Source organism: Lethenteron reissneri, chromosome 31 (genome assembly GCF_015708825.2).
Source record: "Lethenteron reissneri isolate LAM-NWPU_2019-01 chromosome 31, ASM1570882v1, whole genome shotgun sequence".
Classification (NCBI taxonomy): Eukaryota; Metazoa; Chordata; class Hyperoartia; order Petromyzontiformes; family Petromyzontidae; genus Lethenteron; species Lethenteron reissneri.
Window position 1 is genome coordinate 1196358 of NC_083809.1, and position 22345 is coordinate 1218702.

Consider the following 22345-nt stretch of genomic DNA (forward strand, 5'->3'; position numbering starts at 1 on the left):
CGAAACAAGAACATCAACAACAAGCAACAACACAAAGACCAGGGCAATTCTAGATTTGAAGTTTTCGCGACTGCAAGGATCCATACTCTTTGGTTCCACTCGGTAAAGTCACGTAGGTGAAAATAAATAAATAAATAAACTTTTATTAAATTACGACGTTTTGGTTGCAACACAAGCAATCATCATCAGGTGTAACAACCACAGCAAGAAAATGTTTTACTGAAGTGGGAGAGATGCCGGAGTTAAGGGGTTTATATAAGGCAGAGAGGGCGGTGGGGGGGGGGGATAAGGGGAGGGGGAGCGCTGCGTGTGCGCCAGGGATTGGGACGTGAGACTGGGCGGGGGGGGGAGTGTTCGTTCAGGTGCAGGCCCTGCAATGTTTTTTTTTCTCATACCACTGCTGGTGAGAGGATCTTGTCTGGAGGGAGAAATAGAAGTCCCATCTTTTACTTTACTGCAGCCTTGCACCCCTTTGGTTCTCAATCATTAATACATGTACAATGTTAGCAAATACAAGAGTAGCTGTACTCAGGATGTGCCAGCTATTTGTCTCGATAGATAATTGGCAAGTGTCCGCCCGTCACGCTCTGCATCTCCCAAACGGTACGTGGGAGGAAAACGTACACAGAGTTGTGCAATAGGTCTGTAAATATACGTAACATCTCTCTATATATAAACATTGCTTCATGTTTAAATGAACACGATGAAACAAGCAAAAAAACATTGATCTGTTAGTCATGGAACAGGTCCGCAGCCCCCTCGCACTCTGAAGCCCCCAGTCATTCCTAATAGAGATTTTTTTGGGTTAGATCGCGTAAATATATAAATGTGTCGTTAAAACCCGCCACCACCCGACACAGCCAACTAGTAAGAGTTGTCACGTAAACAGAACATGCCAATTCGTCACTAGTACAGCACACCGGTGTGTTGGAGAGCCAAGCCACAACATTAACAATCTGAGTACGACGTTTCGCTAGTAGTTACAACCAGCTTCATCAGGCGACAGCCAGATTTGTCAGGTGGTGGCGGGTTTAACGACACATTTATATATTTACGCGATCTAACCCAAAAACCTCCATTATGGATGATATTGGTTACGAAAGCCTCCTACGTGCTAATACCCAGTCAACCTTTGCTCAGCGGGAGGTCTCTCATTCTCCTCTGCTGCCCCCACAGCCTGCAACTCCCTTCCGCCCGTCGGCAATGCTGTCCCTGTGTAGCCCAGGCTCATCACCCGTTGATTATCTTCTGGCAAGTACAATTTTTTCTTTAGAAATTAGTGTTGGGGATACACACACATCTCCTTCTCTAAGTGATGCACGTCCCACTATTTGGTATGGTGTGGTTGCATTTAGACGCAGCATAACATCTAAATCCTGCTTTCATTGTGTTGCATGATTTGCAGCTTAAATCAGAGATACACAGCCAAAGTAAATGTTAACGCATTAATTCGTCGTGAAGTCGATGGTTGGGCCACCGTGTATATCCATGGCATGGCCCGATTCCGTAAAGGATCACTGTCGGTGATGTGTGAAAGGTTCCAGGTGGCCAAGTGGCTCAGAGCATGGAGACCCTGGGTTTGAATCCAGCTTTCAACCGCACGCGATTCATCCGCGTTCTCAAGCGAAGCCAGTTTCATGGTTTTAGCTCGGTCGACAATGACTACCCAATACATTTGACAAATTGAGTTTGAGGTTTCGCTCAAATTGCCTAAATTCCAGCTCAGATTTGGATTTAATCGACACGGGACGAACACTTTGCAAGACAATAAGAGCCGAGGGGGGGGGGGGTCCCAGCGTGGATAAAGAGGCCGAGTGAAGTGGATTGAGAAGTAGTTCTGTGAGGGGTCATCTTTCGGGGCCTTTGTCTGACACAGGGTGATGCACTGCCAGCTTCCGGAGTTGCACTTGCATAGGTCTTTGTCTTAGGGTACGACACCAGTGGCTCAATCAGAATATCATTTTGGAAACAGAATATAAAACATTGCAGTCAAATTGAAAAGTGTTTATAGCACGGATGGGCATAATGCACGCTTATAGTATTACAGCAATCTACACGCATAGCGCTATTACGTCTGTATGTGCATGGTCTGTATTAGATGGAGGTATTGACTTTGCTCCTGAATCAGGTTTTTTACATATAGCACTGAATGCGTAAGGCACCATCGCCCTCTGCTGACAGAGTTGCAATTTTACACGCGTATTGGTCCATCGTGCGATGTAGATATATTCGCCTGTACCCTGGGAGCCTCAGCTGGGTCTCGTGACTCGCTATCCGACGGGAGCTGCCATGTTTTCGTAGCAGCCAGCGATGATGGCTACACACAGCATATTTGAATTCAGTGATTCGCGAGTAATTTTATTGTTTTAGTTTAGCAAACTTGGACCATCACGCTGGCACGCAATGTTTCCACTCTTGCGAATTACGGCACGGGGGATCTTTGACGTCCACTGTGCAGCAGACGGCGCCGACTATTGTTGCGCTTCGTACACACACCGCGGTATTAACCAGCGCGGCTGTTGGATTTCGAACCGGGAAACCTCTGCGACGAGCGGCGAACGGCTCAACCGCTTGGCCGCGTCTCCTAGGGGATGCTTTCAGAGCCAGGACGCAACCTTTGACCGCGCGGTCCCCCGTGAGCACGAGTGCACGCCACCAGCAGCGCGCACGGGCCACGCTTCGCGCGCTACCGCACGAGCATTGATTCATAGCCCCCTGCAAATTGATGGATTTTTTCCATCAATTGAGTTATTTTGGTCACCAGTTTAAATATATATTGGCTGCAGGGAGTCGTGAGCATTGGGTGTTTGTGTGCATGCATACGTGTATGTGTGTGTGTCTCTATGTGTGTGGGTGGAGTGGTAGTGTCGTAGTTAGCGGGGTGCACTACACACCCAACGAGGCGAGTTTGATTCCCACCCACGGCCAACACCGGTGAAGAATGATCTGAACCGGTGCTGGGCCTTCCCCAGGTCGACTCCGCCTCAAATGAATACCTGGTGTGGCGTGTGAACATTGCTACTCGGGAGACAAAGGCGGCCGGGCGTGATGATGGCCATCCACCCAATCATGTGCCATGCCGAGATTCACAGTTCGCGAACAGCACTTGCCCCAAAAGTCAGTGAATGCTACCCGAGGGATCTTTATCTTGTCTTTGTAGTATGCGTTGTGTGTCACAGCCTTCTCACGTTTCCCAAATTCTGCCTCGGGGACGGCGTCGAAGCCACGCGAAACGAATCGCGATTGTTTACCATCTCCGCACGCGTGCGCGTGGTGAGACTCGAGAGGCACAAAGAGAGAGACGAGAGAGATCCTCATGGAACGACGAGACAATGATCATCCATCTCCATTTGCACGCACGCAGGACGCTTCACCAGGTAAATCTACCTGTGCGGATGCGACGCGCGCGCGCGAGCGATGCAACACGAGCCATGGTATTGTGTGCCCCCTTTGTGTATCTGTGCACCACTGGTTGTTGATGCAGAGAGGCCTGTTTACTCGAACAATACTCTATAGACATCCTCCTGCTGCTATCGCGGACGTATTATATTGCGACAATGAGCCCTGCGCGGGGCCACTGCCACGTGCATGGCTGCTGCTGCTGCGTAATTTCATCGGTAGTTTTTGGCCAACACGGAACGCCATATGTTCCTCTCGTGCGGTATTCCCATGCACGTCTGCCGCTCCGTGTGCAACATTCTGCTTACTGCATAACACAATCAAACTGCAATTTTCGCTAATGGACGATGAAATTAAATTACTCACAAATGGAAAACAAAATGTAATTGAAGAATGATTGATTGCGTTGGGCTTGTAAAATATAAAATGTTAAATAAAACTCATGTTAGTGGACATGCCTGACACTTCATAATCGTTTCTTTAACAGTCTCACGGAGTCCCAAGACACATTTGCAGAAGCTTACCGCTTGGGATATTTGGTCCATTCCTTGTTCTAATCACGATGGCCTCCCCAAGCTGAAAGGGTGATTTGACAATCCTTTACTCATGTTCCTGGGTTTGTCAAAGTACGTTACCGTATTTATTTACCCAGGAATGCCTCACTCGCCGAGTCTCGGTAGTAGGTTTTAAGGGGGTCTCGCCAAGGTTCGCAGTAGGGGGCGATGTTGCTCTAATTTTCCATCGAGTATTTTGTATTTTGGCCAAATGTGGACCATGGGCGACTATTTTTCAGACGTCATCGGATCTTGTACACTCGCATGTGAAGCAGACGCGGCGTGCGTTTCGAACGTTTAACGTGCCCGCCGCAGTATTAACCAGGCCTGCCCTGGAGTGCTAACCGCGAACCTCTGCTACCAGCTGTAAAACGTGCGGCGCTCTAAACTATAAAAAAGAAATCCCCAGGCAAGGCCCACTGAGTAATAGAGCTGTTTCTTTTAGAAGCTACCTGGCCAAAAATGATACCTCAACGAAGTGGCCTGTCACGTGGAAATTTATAGCAGGAGCTAAAAACTCTAAACGCGTGTTTTTAAATGCGGAGGGAAAAACCGGAGGACCCGGAGAAAAATACATACGACAACGGAGAGAACATGCAAACTCATAATATACGGCAAACTTCAGGGTCGGGATCGAACCCACAACCTCCTGTATACCAGGCGAGGTGCTCGGCCTTGCTACTTGCGACGCAGCGCCCCACCGCACGGCTGCAGGCGCGCCACGTCGCTCGCTCACCTGGGTGACCTTCTCGGTGACGTTCTGCGTTCGCTCCTTGACGCGCGGGGCGATGAGGCGGCGCTCCGAGGTGGGCGGCGACACGGGCGAGGCGCCCGTGTGCAGCTCGGCCAAGTTGAGCGTGAGCTGCGGGAGTTTGCTCAGCGCCCGGTAGCGCATCAGGTCCGAGTCGGACGTCGAGTTGAGCAGCGGCGGCTTCACGTGGTTGCCCGTGCCGCCCTCCGCCGCCCCCACTTTGGCACGGGTCAGAGTCGCGGCAGTAGGCGGGGACGGGCGGGGGGGCATTGAAAATGTGAACGAGAAACGAGAAACGCGTGAGTGGAACTGAGCGAGGCGCAGACTGGTGGTGGCGTCACGTGATCCGCAGGCCGCTGTGTTCGAACCAGCCGTCCAGGATCATTCTTGCACTAATTATGTTTTGGCGGCCTTAAAATCATACAAAGCAATACAATTTGGAGTCTAACTGCAATGCAAGTTCACGTATTTGCATCTTGTTAGTTTTACACGCTTGCATTGGTTGTTTCGATACAATCGCTGTATTGCAGCATCTGAACGCTGATAATTAATGAATAGATACAAAATAATTCTGAACATGAAATGGGACATTGCCCCAGTTGCCATTAAAACCATTTCGTGGATTGGAAGGGCGCCAATTAGTTTTTTTTTGCAAATTAACTTATACTTAATTATAATTATGAATAACCAAGAGATAACACTTCCGTCCATGTAAACAAACGCACAATACATCTGAGCGTAATTGAAATAATTTTTTTTGTCTTTATTCGCTTTAAAAAATGTTGCATGAACTAACAATGTTAATTGCATTATAATAACATCATACGCATCTCTAATAGGTTAGATTAATATTGCAGGGTGCAAACTGCACATTTTAATTGGAGCACTGATTAGAACGGACGACCTCAAGCCGCAAAAACTCAAGGCCCGTTATTGTTCACGTCCATTACGGAAGAGGTGAAACAAAAAAACAATAAACCAAACGCGACCCGTTTGGCCTCGGCGGAGTGCGACGCGTGCGGAAAGTGGGAGCCGCTCACTCGCCAACTCCGCGCTCGCGCGGACGCCGCCGGCACGCCGCTTCACGGAGTCGGCCACGTACGGTGCGAAAGAAGTCCGACATTGAGCATGCAGAGCGCTCGCAACTGCGTATCGATAAGACGTTGAAACAACAACGATACAAACGGGAACGTGAGTCAGTGGCAAGGCTGCAGGCGCAGGGGCGTGAACGCGGACCACGCGAAGGCCAACAGCGAGGGACTGCCATGCGCGGCGCGGGGAGACGAACGGCACGACTTTCACTCGTCGGCTACGATGATGCATCACGACACAGTGGCTAGTAGAATAATCACTTTGTGGCTAAAAGGATGCTGCTTTTCCTTCTGCTTTCAAATGAACTTGTAATCAATGAAAAATAATCGTAATAATAATAATCAATAATCTACTCCTGTACCTTGTAATTTACCACCCCCATGATGGTGACGGCTGTGAGCAGTGGCTTATGCGCAATGCAGTGTCCTAGCGCGGATGGCACGGGCCCTGGTGCAAGGGGATGCAATGGGGGCCTCCGACCTATTCCCTCTCCTCTCGGCAGCCCGGTGCCTGGGCCCCTCGGAGCCGTGTGTGCAGGCGGCGCAGCTGCACCGCCTGCACACTCCATTGCCACGCCACAGCAGCCGCAGGCGCTTCTCATCACGCCCCCCCCCTCGACTGTATCAAAAACCCAACACACTCGTCAATAACTCTCCCCTACCGTCTGCGTGTAATCGGCGACGTTTCTTCAGAGCACACAGATGACGCTGTGCACGAGGGCGATTTGGGGCAGAGTTCGTGGCGGGTGTTTTGCACGTTGTTGTGCTTGTGCACCGCTGCCAGCACCGTGTGAGGAATGAATGTCCGAATGTTTTCAAATTCATGATCTGGAAACCTTTGGTCATGTTGGTCATGTGTGCGCCAACAAAAACGGCCCGTCGGCAGATGTCTTGTCACAAAGCATTTCTGAAAACCCGCGAACGTAGGTTAATTAAGGGTGGCGACAACATTTGTGTTGTTGGTCTGGGGGGAAATAGGCCAAGAGGTAGAACGACGCTGCTTGAAGACTTCACTAGAAGGAGTCTATCGAGTGAAATGAAGGAGACAGCTGAAGATCACAAGAACGTAGGGACACGACGAGGGTTACAGACGAGGGAGGGGGGCATCCTGCTGAACCAATGAGCTTGCTGGGTTTGTTTGTCGCGATATTGATCACGAATCTCATCAAGGCGTTTGTTGAAAAGTCCCCCGGTGAATCAGCTTCCACAACTCTGCCCGTTCCAGCCTCCAACATCTCTTTATAAATATATAAATAAACATCCTCGTAATTTTTATTCTGAATTTTCCTACACGAAGCTTCGACTCGGACAGGACGGAAGGAGCTGCTCGAGCCAAAGAACTGTCGAGTGAAGAAGAGCGAGAGACTCTTTCATCTTGGTCCACTCCGCACACTCAAGTTCCTCCATAGAAGTCGCTGAGGCAAATCATCGGCAGACACGCGTGAGCCGCAGTCTGTGTGGATGGTACTTGGGGTTCCAGTTGACTGATTGTCTTCGCTTTGTCAAATCATAATTTCTTGCCCTTCCTTTGCAAAATAATTTTGTCACGTTTTTTAATGTTTACGACCGATTCCTGTAACGTGTACCGATGCTCGCCGCCTGTATCGCGAGCTGTGTAACAATGATTGTAACTAACAGCTGCGCTGTATAACATCTGTACCCTCGCAAGGTACCCGTGAAAGAAACTTACAGCTCATTGAGGCCTTCCTGTTGAAATGAAATGTAATGTAAAAAAAGCTAATATGTACACCGTATTTATTTTAAATGTAATATCACCCCCACTCAAGTGGGTATCAACACACTGTACACTAAAATAACATGCGAAGACAATCAAATAATTTTGAAGTAAAAGCCATGAGAAAATAATGAGTCTTGCACTCCCTCCTACAAACACTGAGGCCTGATTCACCGTCGGCAAGGCATTACAGATTACAAATTAGATTTCCTCGTTACATTTCATACGTAGGCTTTCACGGCCAATATGATTTATAATAGTTTTATGGGCGTTAAGGTTGTGTCAGTAAAATTGTGTGTCGTCACCCGTCCTCCACCCGACACGGCCACTAAATAAAAGCGTCACGCGAATCAAAGCTGCCAAATGTCGTACTGCTTCAGCAGCACACCACCGGCGTTGTTGTTGTTGTGGTGTTGTTGTTGTTGTTGTTGTGTTGTTGTTGTTGTTCTTGGAGGGGAATGTCAACGACGCTGAAGTGGCTGCAGAAGTTTCGCTGGAGACCACATCCAGCACCATCAGGTTGTTAACGGGAGCTTACATCTCGAGATGGACCCAGTCTAGATGTTGTGAGACCGCTCCCCAACAACAACAACAGCACAGGTGGCGCTGCCGAAGCAGTAAGACATCTGTCTCCTTTGAGTCACGTGACTCTTTTATTAACTGACCGTGTCGGGTGGAGGAGGGTTTGCGACACACATTTTTAACCCAAAAGAAACCAATTTTGTTCGCGAACCAAGGAAGCGGGCAGTTTCAGTCGCGAAAAAACCCAATTCCTGTCAGAGCAGGAGCAGGAGGGCGCCCTGCGCTGACGACGCAGGGCTGTGCCACGCGGAAACCTTGAACGCTTGACTGGGGAAGTTACATGCAGCAGTTGTCTGGCAGTTGCTTCTGATCACCGTCTCACTTGGCCGCCGACTGATTTTTTACTTTGCCTTGTTTTGGTTTTTATTGTTCACTTTGTTGACATTTGTCCACGCTAATTGATGGGTTTTGCCACGATTCTTGTCTCTCGCTGGTCTGATCGGCATTTAGTCTCATTATTTTCTTCTGTTTTGAATATTTAGTTTTGCATTGATAAGCAGCATACTCTTATGCAATTCACTTCTGATTGTTGTCTAACTCATTTGGTTGGCAGGTTTTTAATTTCAATTCTCCTTAGTTCGTTTATGTGTCTTTCATACTTTTCGTGTGTTCATTGTTTCATTTTCTTGCGAGCCTTGTTGAGGTTATTTTGCATTTAACTGTTCATCGCTAAGTGGACACATTGCGTGCGCGCGACTGCCGTAGTCCTGCATTTCCCTGCCCGATGCCAGATCCTAATCGACAAAAATTAACCCATAAAAACAAAGTTTTTCACTATAAATCCTTTATATGTAAGATCACCTCTTGACATGCCCCATATATTCCCGAGGGCACTAGCGTTGACCCGTTTTACCACTTTCAAGAACCTGGCGGCTTCAATGTAACTGCTCTATAAATAGTCAACATTGTACAGCGTGGGGGCAGGGAATTCATGCCATGTGGTTAGTCAACATTTGCGTCATCATGAAACGGGCGGCTAGAGTCCTCTCGTCCTCTGGCTTGAGATAGCTGCCACCTATGGGTCAGATGATTGTCTACCACCATTAAGCAATTGGTAATTACATATTATTATTTTTCCCTAAACAGTGTAAAATTTTGGAAATTTTTTTTCACGAACATTAATTGTCTGGCACAACGAGTCTGTGTGCAAAATGTCAGCTCGATTGGATCACGGGAAGTGGGTTAAAAAACGACCGAAAGATTTGCACAGGTCGTAAGCAAGCAAGCACGCAAGCAAGCACGCAAGCAAGCATGCAAGCAAGCGAACTTAATATAAAGGATTTAAAAAGAGAGACGTCTGCTCTCCAACTGTTGCTCTCCCGGTCGAAGAGTGGCCGACGGGAGCCCAGCGACCTGACGATGCCACCACCGCCGCCGCCGCCACCGCCGCGTCTCACCTCGGAACGCCCCACGCGCTCTCAGACGGCGAGCAACGATGCGTCGATTCGCCCACTCTGAAATCGATTCTTACGACACACGTGTCGAAACTGCACGTGCGCAACATCGATTATGGGCGATTGCTTATCATTATTTGCGTATTATAACCCGATGTCACGTTCAGGCTCATGGGACAAACAAAACCGTGTGAACGAGACGAGAATGAAGCCAGAGAGGGTACAAACGGAATTGTACAAATGGGACAACATATTAAATAAATAAATAAAACCCCGTGACCCTGTGTCATGGCCCCAAATCAAGTTTCTGGGGTGAGTGGGGGTGAGTCGGTGCATACCTCATTTGCATGCACACGTCATTAAAACTCCCAGGGGTCTGCGAGAGCAGTGGCTGTGGTTTTTCTGCGAAGGGTCGGTGAACTGCGGTGCACCTTCATGCTCCCGTTGGGGATTGACTTTCAAGTGGCCATTAATATCCGTAAAATCCGTCAAAGAACCTGACATAAAATATGCAGAGGCTGCACTCGATTGGTGCATTATGCATGGAAGACAGAAGCACGTGGGCTACATTATTTATCTCCGGCGGCGATCACGGGGAAGGTGAGGAGAGTGCACGCAGCCCTTAATGATGAACACCACCTTCACCCGAGCTGAACCAAACCTGACCGCGCAGAGTCAGGTGTCTTATCCGATGTTATCGGCTCACCCACATGGGCTCTGCCAAGGGGCATCGCTTACCTGGTAATCGCGTGCCGACGGCGCACGCCATGCGGAGGGTGCAACTTGAAAGTTCGGAAGAGGACGTGGAAGGAAAGTTCCACTGCGTAAGGCCTTCGCGGTTGTGTTGTATGGCTCTCCGGTGCCGAACAACACGCGGCACAGCCCGAAAACACATCGGCAGGAGGGTGCCGTAGATGTAATCTGGAGGACGACGCTGTGAGGCTGTGATCGATGGGACGTGAGCGCAGGTGCTGGAGGAGGGCAGGTTAGCCGGACGGGCATTGGAGCGGCTCCCAGAGGCCAGCGACCTCTGGGAAGGCCTCAAGCCAGAGACGGTGGTGGTGGTGAGCAAGGAGAGCTGCTGGAGGTCACGTGTTCGTTGCGCAAAAGCTCTCAGGAGGAGGAAATCAATGGCGAGGTGCGGTGGCATCAACGGTACTGGCCGTGATGCCCTCTTTAACTCGACTAACCATGATACGGACTATTAATAGAGTCGAGCCACAATGCATAAGGATCTTTTGAAGTGAACGTGCCTGCGGTGTGTGCCGCCCTAGCATTGCACAAGTTACATCAGTCAGACGTAGTCCCTTTGACACGCGCGGGTGATTCCGATAATGTGAAATGGGCCACATTTCTCTGCTCATTCACCGGGGCTGTCACGGCGCTCACGCCGTCCCCAGCGAGGCCAGTGGATTGACAGCGCCCCCCCCTCCCCCCTGGTGCATACCGGGTGGAATAAAAAAAAGTGCCGTCGCACGACGCTGACCCATCGCGTCCCGGCACGGACCGGAGTGGCGCTTGCCGGGGGACGAGTTGATGACGGCTACGATTTACCGCGTGACCCCGGGTGAACTTTACTCCAATAGCTTCTTTTACAGCGGCCCAATAGAGAGACAATCACCCGTGATCCAGTCATCCATCAAAACGCGCGCGCAACCTCCTGTTCATTCGCACGCCACCGACATCATCCGTCCAATTTAATGTCAAATCGCTTGAATAACCATGAAAGGATAACCTAAAAAAAAAACTCTTCTAAAAAAATTACGTTTAATGATGTGATCGCTTACCGGAGCTGGAGTGGCGGGTGTGGAAGCTCCGTTTGACCCTGTCGCCCCACGCCCCAATTTCCACGTCGTCGACGGAGGAAGCTCGTCGTAAACTCCGCACGCTCTCGCGTGACCTGGCACAACGGACGGCGCGCACGCGAGCAGCCTGCTGAGAAGCGGTCGTTTTCACAGCGGTGGTTCCCGCGCCCCGCGCCATCGCCGCGTCGCGCGCTTTCAGATGCGCGCTTCTGCGGCCATCTGGAACGCCCTTTCTTAGAAAGCCACTGGAGATATGCATTTGTAAGATCCAGATTGAAAAATAATTTCTGTACAGCTGCTTTTTGCGTTCAGTTTGTTGTCCTTCTCCCGCACCTTCGATTAGCGCGATTGGCTATGTACGGTGCGAAAAAAGTTCAACATGCAGTACATAGAACATAGCTGGGTAGATTTTTTTTACGACTGGCCATTCTGTTACTCAAGTAATCATAATAATGACTAAATTTGAGTTTTTGAAGAGGGTTCTGCATTGAGACGTTTGGCCTGTTCTCATGTTGCCCAGAGAAAATCTCGCGGCCATAGCAAGTAGAGATAACACTCACAGGCGCACACTTACGGACCAATTCTCTGTCCCACAATCTGATGGCCACATTAGAGGCGAGCGCCTTTGGGAATCGATGTTGGAGAAGGCGGAATATTTGCGTGGCATCATCATCACAACAGTGGGCATGAAATCAGAGCTCAGCTGCTCTCGCTACGCGGCGGGTGACCAACACAGCCGCCTTCGCAGAACATTCACTTCAATCGAAAAACTCACCAGAACAGAAAAACGCCATCAAGACGTGAACTGCATGGGTCAAGAAAGGAGGGGAACGGCAGCCATGGCGACGAGCACAAGCCGGTACCTGGAGCGCGTGAGGCTGGAGCTGGAGCCCCTGAGGGGATGGCCCACGGCGAGGCGGTCGCGGTTCCAGCGGAGGAACGGATAGGGCCCCACCTCCATCTCGGCCTGCGACCCGGACTCCTCTCCCGCGGCCGCCGCCGCCGCCGTCTTCCGTCCGCCGGGCGTGGGTACGGCGTCCGGGCTGAGGTTGAGCGGCGTGGTGACATCGGCGTCCGAGCCCTTGCCGGAGCAGCGGTGGCGGCTGACGCTCGCCACCATGGCCATCGACTCGGGGCTCTCCCCGCCGCCGCCGCCGCCGCCGCCGCTCAGGGCCGAAGCGACCGCGGCCTCGGGGTCGCGGCGGGACAGCGAGCGCCGGCTGCCGGAGAGCGCGCGGAGGGACGGGAGCCCCAGCCGGAAGGGCAGCCCAGAATCTGCAGGGAAAGGGCGGCGGTGGTGAGCGCCGTCGTGGGACTCGGCACCCGCGGCGCTCAGGCCGCTTGCCGGAGGTGGTGAGGGCTGTTTCAGAATCTTTACTCATCCTGGAGAAATCCCATGAGCTATGAAGCTCTTTGCACGGATGTCCAGCATCTGACCGCATGTCGCCACGTCAGTCGTGTGGATTGGTGCACGTGGGTAGCATCGATATTGAAGTGTGAGACATATTGCTGCACGGCCCTCGGCTGACTTCACGCTACCACAGCCGACAGCAACACACATGTTTTATGCCGATCCAAGCTCTATCCAGGCTCAACGCTGCTTAGCTTCTGATATCTGACGAGACCGGGCACATTCTGGTGATTAAGTAATCATGTTTGGTGAAAATGCATCTGCAGGCCTCCAACACTCCACACTTCACTGAGGTCTCATTGAGTCACCACAACGTTCATGAATGTGAGTGTGTGTGCATTACACAGCCACAATGGGATTGTCGAAAATTAATTAGACATTTAATTAGACACTCTGTACACACATTAATCCATTCAGAATGTAATTGTTCGAATGCTTACAGACGTAAAATGCACATTCTGGAGACGAGCCTGACTAAACCACGCACGGACACGGGCGCACATACACACTACAACACTACACACGCAGCTGTGGGTCCTGGTGAACACACAGGTGAACATTTACACATTCTCTCAAAGCAAGCCAAGTAGTTTCTCACAAAGGAATGAGATTGAGACTTTTAAACGTCAGCTGAATGGATCACTTTACATCTCAACGCGACTTCCGATTAAAGCCGCCCGTTCTAACTTAGCGCTACTTTAATCTAACCCAAGCGGCGTTGCCGTGTTTTCCCTTCTCAGTCTCGCAATAATCTTTGATCAGCCACTCGTAACATCCCAGTGACATCTAGAAACGTTTCCCCCGAGCGGCATACCGCGCTGACAATCTTGCCAGCGGCTCCCCGCGTCTCACGCCCGTTCCGGCAGAATGTTCCCGCGGCAGCGGAGAGGGTCTTTGACGCTGCTGCCGTACACATTGCTCTGTAATTGGAAGGTTATAGGCTATTAAAATTCGAGACAAGGAGACGATTAGAATGAAATCCGGAGAAAACTTTCTCATCACGCTGACTTAGCAGCAGCAGCAGCAGCCGCGCTACGTTTCTGCCCGTGCAGAAAGCGGGAGAGAAGAACCGAGGGCGATGTTAATGAATCTACCTTGTTACATGTTCTACTCGCTAGAGCACATGGCGACCAGGCTAATTGACAGCTACATCAGTATAGCTATTGTTATAAATAGTTGTTCTGAGGATGTGAAGAACTCGGATACTAAAGTGTGAGCTACCACTCAACAGCATGTGGACCATCGCTCATCCCTCTTTATAACCCCGAGTGAGTCAATAGAAATTCCACATTCCCATGGCAGGAGTGAATTATAGCAATCGACCGGATAAGTTTAATCCAGGTCAACTAATTCTCGAATAACTTGAACACCAGCCGTGGAAAGGTGACTTTTTTTCAAGTGGGGGGGGGGGGGGGGGGGATATTCGATGTTGCAATGTGCGGGCGATGCGGCCCCAGTGTCAGCACGCGGTGAATGGTGCCGTTGGGTCCCCCGAGACCGCCCTGGGACTCGTTGGTGCTGCCCCGGCTGCCCCTGGATGCCCCTGGATGCCCCTGGGGAGATCGTTGTCGGTGCTGGGGTCCACGCGTTACCCCTGGGGCTCGTTGCTGTTGAGCCCCGGTTACTGTATCCTCCTGCGTTTGACCTCGCCGACCCTGGGCCAGGCTATGCACTCTCACTCCTCTCTAGTTCCTCTCGGGCTCCTCTATCTCCTCTCTCTCCTGCGTGTGCGTCCTCTCACCTGGCCCAGCACAACGCGTCTAGATTATTTGGAGTATGTGGCTGCTATAAATGTCCACATGATGGTAAGCCACTTCGTTGAGCTATCATTTGTGGCCAGGTCGCTTATGAGAAAGAAGCGAACAGCTCAGTGGGCCTTACCTGGTCACGTTATGACCCGCCCCTCCTGGACATCTGTGACAAAGAGCTTTATTGCTCATCGGATTCCTCAACTCTAAATATTTTGATTCTGAAAAAGCACAACTCCCCCCCCCCCCCCTCAAAGCTCATTTGACCTTCTCGAACGAAACATTTAGACGATACAGACATTGTCATTGTTGCTGTCAGCGGCAGCGGCGAGCTTATTCCACGTTGTCAAAAAAGAGGAAGCTTTATTGGAAGTGATGTGCGTTCTTAATCTAATCTGGCCTCTAAGAGGACAAACTGAGCCTTCGGCTAAACAGAGTGCTCGACAATAAACGTTCATGTAGATCTGTCCCAATGTTGGCGCACATCTCTCTTGCCTGCGCCCTGCTCACATCCTGACTGGGCACCGCGTGTCACTGTCGGCGTGTCACTGTCGGCGTGTCACTGTCGGTGTGTCACTTTGGGCCACTGAAAGTGCGGCAGCTGCGGTAAACTCGAGCCGGCACTGCCGACGCTGAGCGCCTGCTCCGCACCTGGCGAGTCGCGCGAGCCACAGCCACACCAGTTGCGTCTTCCCCAAATGTATCAGTGGCAATGGCTGTGGGCCCTCGCTATCGACCAGGAGGCCTGTGGATGATTCCCGGCCATGGCTGGCATTAGCACGACGAGTGATATCTGAACTAGTCCTTGGCCTCCCCGATTCACCGGCCAGCACTGACCAGCGTGGTGAAGTATGGTCAAACAGACCCCATGACCGACACTGTTATTAATTAAATGATGCTCATATTAAATTGCGCTGTCTTGAGACAAACACATTTCCATTCAGAGCTATCCAGAGCTCAATCACTGGCCGCATCCTTCCCGGCCCTCTGCTGGACTCGTGCAGGCGCCGTGACGAGTGACCACAGATGAAGCGAGTGCTGTGCTGGACGCGGTGTGCACAGCGTGTAAATAGTTCCCCGTAGCTGACCCAGACAGATTCAGCCCTGGAGCTACCCCTGTGGCAATGCACGACGCTTTGAGCAGAGTCACCTGAACAGCATCGCTCGTCACACGAGAGAGTGAGGGCACGTTCCCCTCGAGCCCCAACTCCCCTGCCGTGGAGCCACTATCCCTCTCCCACGCTGGTCAAACGGTGCCGCCCACTGGTCTACTTTGGTCATCATGGCTCCCGGTGCAAGGAAGTAAATTCGGAATAAGCCCCCCACCACCTTGTGCCATTCCCTCCCCCCTTCGTAGCGCCCGTGGCTGGATGAGCCTTTGGCCACTGGGGGAAGGGGGGGGGGGCTCTGCGCAGTTGCACTGCCTGCACACTCGATAGCGACGCCACTCGTGCCGCGACCTCCCCCACTGCCCCCCCCCCCGCCACACTCAGCTCGTTGTTCTCCCACCCGTGCCAGGCGTGCGCCCACTCACACGTAGGGAACTTGGCCCAGCCCATGGCGCGCTGGTTCCGGCTCTCCAGCTCCGGGCTCTCGGCATCGCACACCTCCTCGAAGTCGAGGATGAAGACGACAACATCGCCCTCCTCGTTCTTCACGGGGATGATGTGCGTCGCGCCCAGGAAGCACGATCCTGGGTGGAAGAGACGCGAAGGCGGCAACAGCGAGGGAAATTATCACGGTCGATCGATTCCGCTGCGACGCGCCGTCTCGTCGTCTCTGACGAGACTCGACGCGAGACGCCCCCTCGAGTCACGCGCACTGCAAGCGCGTGACACGTGCGGTGGGACACCCCCCCCCCCCCCCCCACTTTACACGTGGACGCACAATGTTATACGTGCATTCAACGCACCAGCCGCCCAAAGAGGTACTCTCCACAGGGTGACGCACTTAACGCACACCAAGCACACGCAAATCGCACGCTGCCCCCTCCCCCCTGCTCGCTCGCAAATGGCACGCGCAGTGGCCCTCTCACACGCAAACACACACTGCTCACACTCGATTCACTCACACTGCTCACGAATCACACTGCTTCCATACACTTACTGCTCACTCACACACAATTCACTCACTGCTCACTCACACACAAATCACTCGCTGCTCACTCACAATTCACTCACTGCTCACTCACACACAATTCAATCGCTGCTCACTCACGATTCACTCACTGCTCACTCACACACAATTCACTCACTGCTCACACACAATTCACTCACTGCTCACTCACACACAATTCACTCACTGCTCACTCACTCACGATTCACTCACTGCTCACTCACACACAATTCACTCACTGCTCACTCACGATTCACTCACTGCTCACGCACACACAATTCAATCGCTGCTCACTCACAATTCACTCACTGCTCACTCACACACAATTCACTCACTGCTCACTCACACACAATTCACTCACTGCTCACTGATGATGGAACACGTGTGCTGGTTTCTGTATTCTGGTTTGGGACACACATTTCAGAATCATAATTAGGATCTCTGTTGGAGGAATCCGATGAGCTATGAAGATATTTTTCACAGATGTCCAGGAGGGTGGTGTCAGAAAGTTAGAACAAACAATAAGAAAACACGATAGGAGTGCAAGGTTTACGAAATCTAAGCAAATGATTAAAACTAAACTTTTAGTTTTACCATTTAAAACATTTAAACACATCAAGGGTTTAAACTACGAGCCCTGAACAGGTTGACCGGTCCAGTGACACAACGAGTGGTGTCAGAACGAACCCGCGATGATGCGGCCAATGTAGCACCACGATGATGACTCCCATCGTGTTCACTTACAGCGAGCGCCAACGCACGCGGAACCACGTGACTATTATTCGTGATTGATCGTCACCAGCAGCCACCGCCAACAAATCAAAACAACAACGTTCGGGACAAAACGAAAACCAACACGAGCAACAGGAAAGGAGAAAGTGAAACGACAACGGGTTTCTCTATTGTATTTGTTGGGGTCGTGTTCGTTTGGAATGGTGTCCGACGTTTCGTTCCAGCTGCCGGGAGCCTCTTTGTAAACAAGCGCGAGAAGAACTAACGTATTCTCATGACCACAAACGCTCCGACCACCCTGGATCGTGTGTGTGCGCGCGCGTGACAAGATGTGCAGCAACGTCGTTGATCCTTGATACCCGTTTTAGGGCGAATCTTACATTTTGGTGCATCTCATACTCCGCAGAGTACGGTAGCACCAATGGCTGCGTGGACGTCTGCCACCTTCTGGTGAAACATAAACGCGATGAGAATGTGTGGACAGAAAAGGCACCGCATTTAGCCGTGGGTTATAGTATTTGTTGTATTCGCTGCTTCATCATCATCAGCCATGGTCAATCCACTGCTGGCTGCACAGTAGAGCATTAAAAAAAAACCAATTAAGTTCTGATACACGCACACCGATGATACACTTCCAATAAAAGCACAGGTCAGATATCAGGCCGCTTCGGGGCATTCCGGATGGTTTGGTCGCAAGGCACTGACCACAACCTCACCATCGTCAACACATCACACTGCGATTGAGAACACAGGTACGCACACACGTGCGTTGGGGAAAGCTTTCCTAATGCACGACGCAAATTGCATTTTGACAAAGCAGCAAGCTCATCAACGCAATTCCACAGCCAATTGTCTGCGCTGTTGTTGGGGCGAGTGTGACTTTACAGATTCCGTTGCAAAGCTGCTAAAGCCCTCGCAGCAGATGCGATTTCTGATCACAGGAGCCCTTTACGCAAACATTCATTGACCACTCCCCCACCCTCCCGCATAGGAATGGCAATCGTGAATTTAAGCCTTCGCTATGGATTTGTGCGTGGGTCGCACAGTGGCTTACAGCACAAGCAGTTGTTGTTGTTGTTATTTGGAAGCATTTGCTGCTCTCTTCATGTCGGTGATTTCACAGCAGCGGCAGCGGAGGTGATGGGGCCCTGAGGGCGAAGCCGCCTGCTGCACAGCGAGCGCGCCTGGGGACACGTGGCGTGTGCACGCAGATGTTGTTCCCGCACAGGCAGCGCTTGCGGCATCCTCGCATGAGAAGACCTCCACTGTCATTAATCATGCACAAGCCCCTTCCTTCTTTGTCAGTCCCCTGCTGCTGGGCGAAGGCCTCCGCCGCATGCCGAGTCAGTCACGGCGGGGCTGGTTTCCGTGCTTCAGCACGCTGGTCGCTGCCGGTTGGTTATAGCTCGCAGCGCGAATGTGGTTGCCAATCTAAAACCGCGGACCGCACGGACACGCCACTGGCCGCTTCGATCATTCTCCGGCAGCAGTTCAAAAACGATTCACCACGCGGCTCCTGCTGAAGCCCGCCACTGGCTCAGTCATCGATTCGGCGAATGAAATCCATTCTTTCGCTCACGATTTACACGCCGCGCGTCAGACTTGCTCGTCACGAATGACTATTTTTATGTGTGTGACTGTATGTGTGTGACTGTATGTGTGACTTTATGTGTGTGTGTGATTGTATGTGTGTGTGACTGTATGTGTGTGTGTGACTGTATGTGTGTGTGACTGTATGTGTGTGTGACTGTATGTGTGTGTGTAACTGTATGTGTGTGTGTGACTGTGTGTACGCCGCATGGAATTAATTGGGTTCGCGCGATCACCGCAGCCACTAAGAGCAGCAGAGGCAACTGCATTCACCACACTGGCACACGCCCGTGCACGCAGCTCTCGCGTCTCATCCACTGCTGGATGAGGGCCACATTCAGCACAGTGCAAACACAACACTGAATCAAGAATCAAAACGCGATGCCAAATTGTAGATGATCGAATTCACCCAATGTGGAATTGGCCAAGTGAACAAGGCAGGGCCCTCTTGACGAAGAGTCGTCAGACTCGCAGGCGCTTCTCGCAGGTAACAGAAGCACACGAGGAGTCAAATCAAAACTAAAAACAACACCAGGTGGTTCCCCGCGGCTACGCTTCTATCGAAGTTGCAACTCTTCGCCTGGGGCATTCACAACGAAGCATCCACATTCTCACCGCTCACGTGGCTGATCGGTGATGGAACGCGAGGCAACAAATCCGTTTCCATGGGTTGACTAAGCCCATCATCCCTCTCGGGTCGATAAGTTGAATATCACCTGTGGCAATGTCAACAGTCTTTGTCCTATGGGCCGACTCGCATCTGCTATAGAAATGTGTAAAGTTTCCACCACTGCTGCAGGGGATGTAAACGGGAGATGAGTAGAGCACTCGCAACGCTCGTTTGAGCAGGAGATCACTGTGACTTTTGGCTAAGATTACCACTGAACTATAAGTGCCTTAGTCTGACTCTATGAGTGACAACCGTTGAAAATGAACCTTAAGCAGCCTTAATTACCTTCAGCCAAAACGGCCTTTACAAAGGAAATGGCCAAACATCAAATTCAGAACCGTCCTAAAGAAAGTGTCTGAAGACTCGATGAGGGTACCTTGCATATTTAAATGGCCTCATTGTTGTTAGGGTCTCTGGCCCTTTGCACACTGAAGTGTCACTTGGTATATGTGTCGTGACATAGATTTAGCTACGTACTGGCTGCTGGCTGACCGGGAGGTCGCGTCTTCCCTGGCTGGTGTGAATCGGTATTCGCAGCGACCGCGTGCGCTCACAGTGATGAATGAGGCGCCACACGTCCGCGCGCGTCAATGGCGGAAACAGATGCAAACAAAGCATTAACCGAAGCAAGGCTCAATCACAATTAGAACGACATCCGAATTATAATCCTCAGGCTAAATCGCGTATAAAAGTAGGTCACAGAGATGAGAGATTTAATGAAACTGTCATTCGGCAACACACTCAGTTATTTTCAAGCCCAAAGACTTGATTATACAAGGTGTTTGTAAAGATATCATTTAATTTTAAATAATAATGCTTCGACTGATTTTCATTTCAAGTTTAGCTTCCCAAAAGTCCTCCAAAGTCCCTCTCATCCGCATCTTTATTTCATCATTTTGACGACGGTCTGCCTTCAATAACTGCCCCAAGGTACACGTTCGTTAAATTGCAACTTGGAACGCGCCCAGAATTCGGTCACTCTCGGAGGAGCCACGCGATGATCCGGTGCCAACAACTGGCCAAGCTCTGCGTTCCTCTGTGTTTCAAGGTGTTTCAATGTGTTTTTGGCCAATCCATGCAGGAGGAAGCCGGAGCACTCGGAGAAACCCCACGCGTACGAGGGGGAAACGCTCGATCCCATACAGACGCAACGGGCGGGTTCCACATTTTCGCTGTGCTGCTGCCTCCTCCTGGCGAGCCGGGGTATGGCTTCTGGTCGACGCTCACGGGAAGGGAGCTTCACAAGATGACTTGAACCTTGTGGCGGGACCCCGGGCTCCCATAAGCCCCCGGCTCTCGCACAAACTGCGTTGAGACGTCATTTTATGTGTGTTGAAGGCGAACGACACGGCTATCTATTCCTCTCGACGAGCTCTACACGATGTGCTAATCAGAGTTTCAAAGTTATATCTTGATTTGAAGCTTTCATGACTGCAGGAATCTATACTCTTTGGTTCTTTCGGTAAAGTCACGTAGGTAGAAAAGAAAATTTAAAATAATATTTTTTAAAGTTCTGTTAAGGGGCCGTCCATAAATGACGTCACGCGATTTTTGACCCCCCCCTTTCGTCACACGGTGTCACAAAAAGGCAGACCCCCCCTCAAATATGACGTCACAAAACTCTGTCCCCCCCCCCAAACCATATTTCCATTTTGAAAATAAAACATGCTTCAAATCGCATTTAAATTATTGTCATTGTAGTGCGTATTTAATGTGGCGCTGCACTCTGATGTTGTAGGAGAAAACATTTATTAAAAAAGTATATTTAATTAAGTAGAACGTGTTGTCTATATTTATCTAAAGTTGCGCATTTTGATGTGACGTCACATTTCTCAACTCCCCCCCATCGTCACACATCGTCACAAATGTCTGACCCCCTCCCCTAGGTGCGTGACGTCATTTATGGACGGCCCCTTATGACTACGGCAATTTGACAACGACGGGTGCTTGGTGAAGAACGAGAGAGGTCTGATTTCTGGTCGATGTGCGCGCTGGGACGGAGTCGCCAAAAACAAGTAAACACATTACGATTTCTACCGCCGTTTATTGGGCACCCCGGGGTCGCGCCATCAGGTTCACGTGTGCGATCCTGCAACCCTCGCCTCCACAGTGCTGGGTAACCAGCGTGTGCCCTCACACACCAGGCAGCTTTGTCTTCACAGCCGTGTACCTCCGGCTGGTACCTCTGAACGAGTAAGGTAGTATTTGTTTTTTTTTAAACGCCACTTGAAAGACGTTTCTTGGAGAAATCCCACGCAATAAAATCTCTCAGCAATTTCCCCGTGTAGTCTATTCGTCTCTGTGACATGATGCCTACAGCACTATTGTTACACATTAGGCGGGGAGGGGGGGGGGGAGCGCCAGGTGTGCCCCTGCCGCGATGGTGTTTGTGTCAGGGAGCGCTGCCCCGTCACGCAAACACGGCGGCGTCAGCGCTCCGCACGCCGAGAAACAAACGAGAGGGTGGCTTTTGCGGAAATCGCTTTTTCGAGATGAAAGTAATATGAGGCCAGCCCGGCGTTTTGCCTCCCTGTTCGGCTCTGCAATTCATTTCCTCCGCGGCGCCCCCAAGCAATGTTTGTGGAAGATATTGCACGGGGCGAAGCTCGCACGAATCTGCAAATAGATAGAGTGTTGGAGGTTGATTTCTTTTAGCCTTTGTTAGAATTTCACGCGAGCCACAGGTGTGGCGACGGGGGTAAAGAAACCGCGAGTGCGTGTGCAGCGGCGGTGTTCACGCGCTAGTAAACCCAATTCGGCATGCGCGG

The 22345-nt window shown here is 51.0% G+C and overlaps 1 protein-coding gene across 2 annotated transcripts in view; it reads right to left on the minus strand.

Annotated features, from left to right (window-relative positions):
• LOC133349636 (potassium voltage-gated channel subfamily H member 6-like) overlaps positions 1-22345 on the minus strand; it is a 140257-nt gene that overhangs the window by 36162 nt on the left and 81750 nt on the right. For both annotated transcript variants that reach the window (XM_061563234.1, XM_061563233.1), the window contains exons 3-6: positions 16005-16163; positions 12175-12586; positions 11294-11406; positions 4690-4922 (exon numbers count right to left, since the gene is read on the minus strand). In XM_061563234.1, the coding sequence (XP_061419218.1) occupies positions 4690-4922; positions 11294-11406; positions 12175-12586; positions 16005-16163 (917 nt within the window). The remainder of the gene's footprint in view (positions 1-4689; positions 4923-11293; positions 11407-12174; positions 12587-16004; positions 16164-22345) is intronic.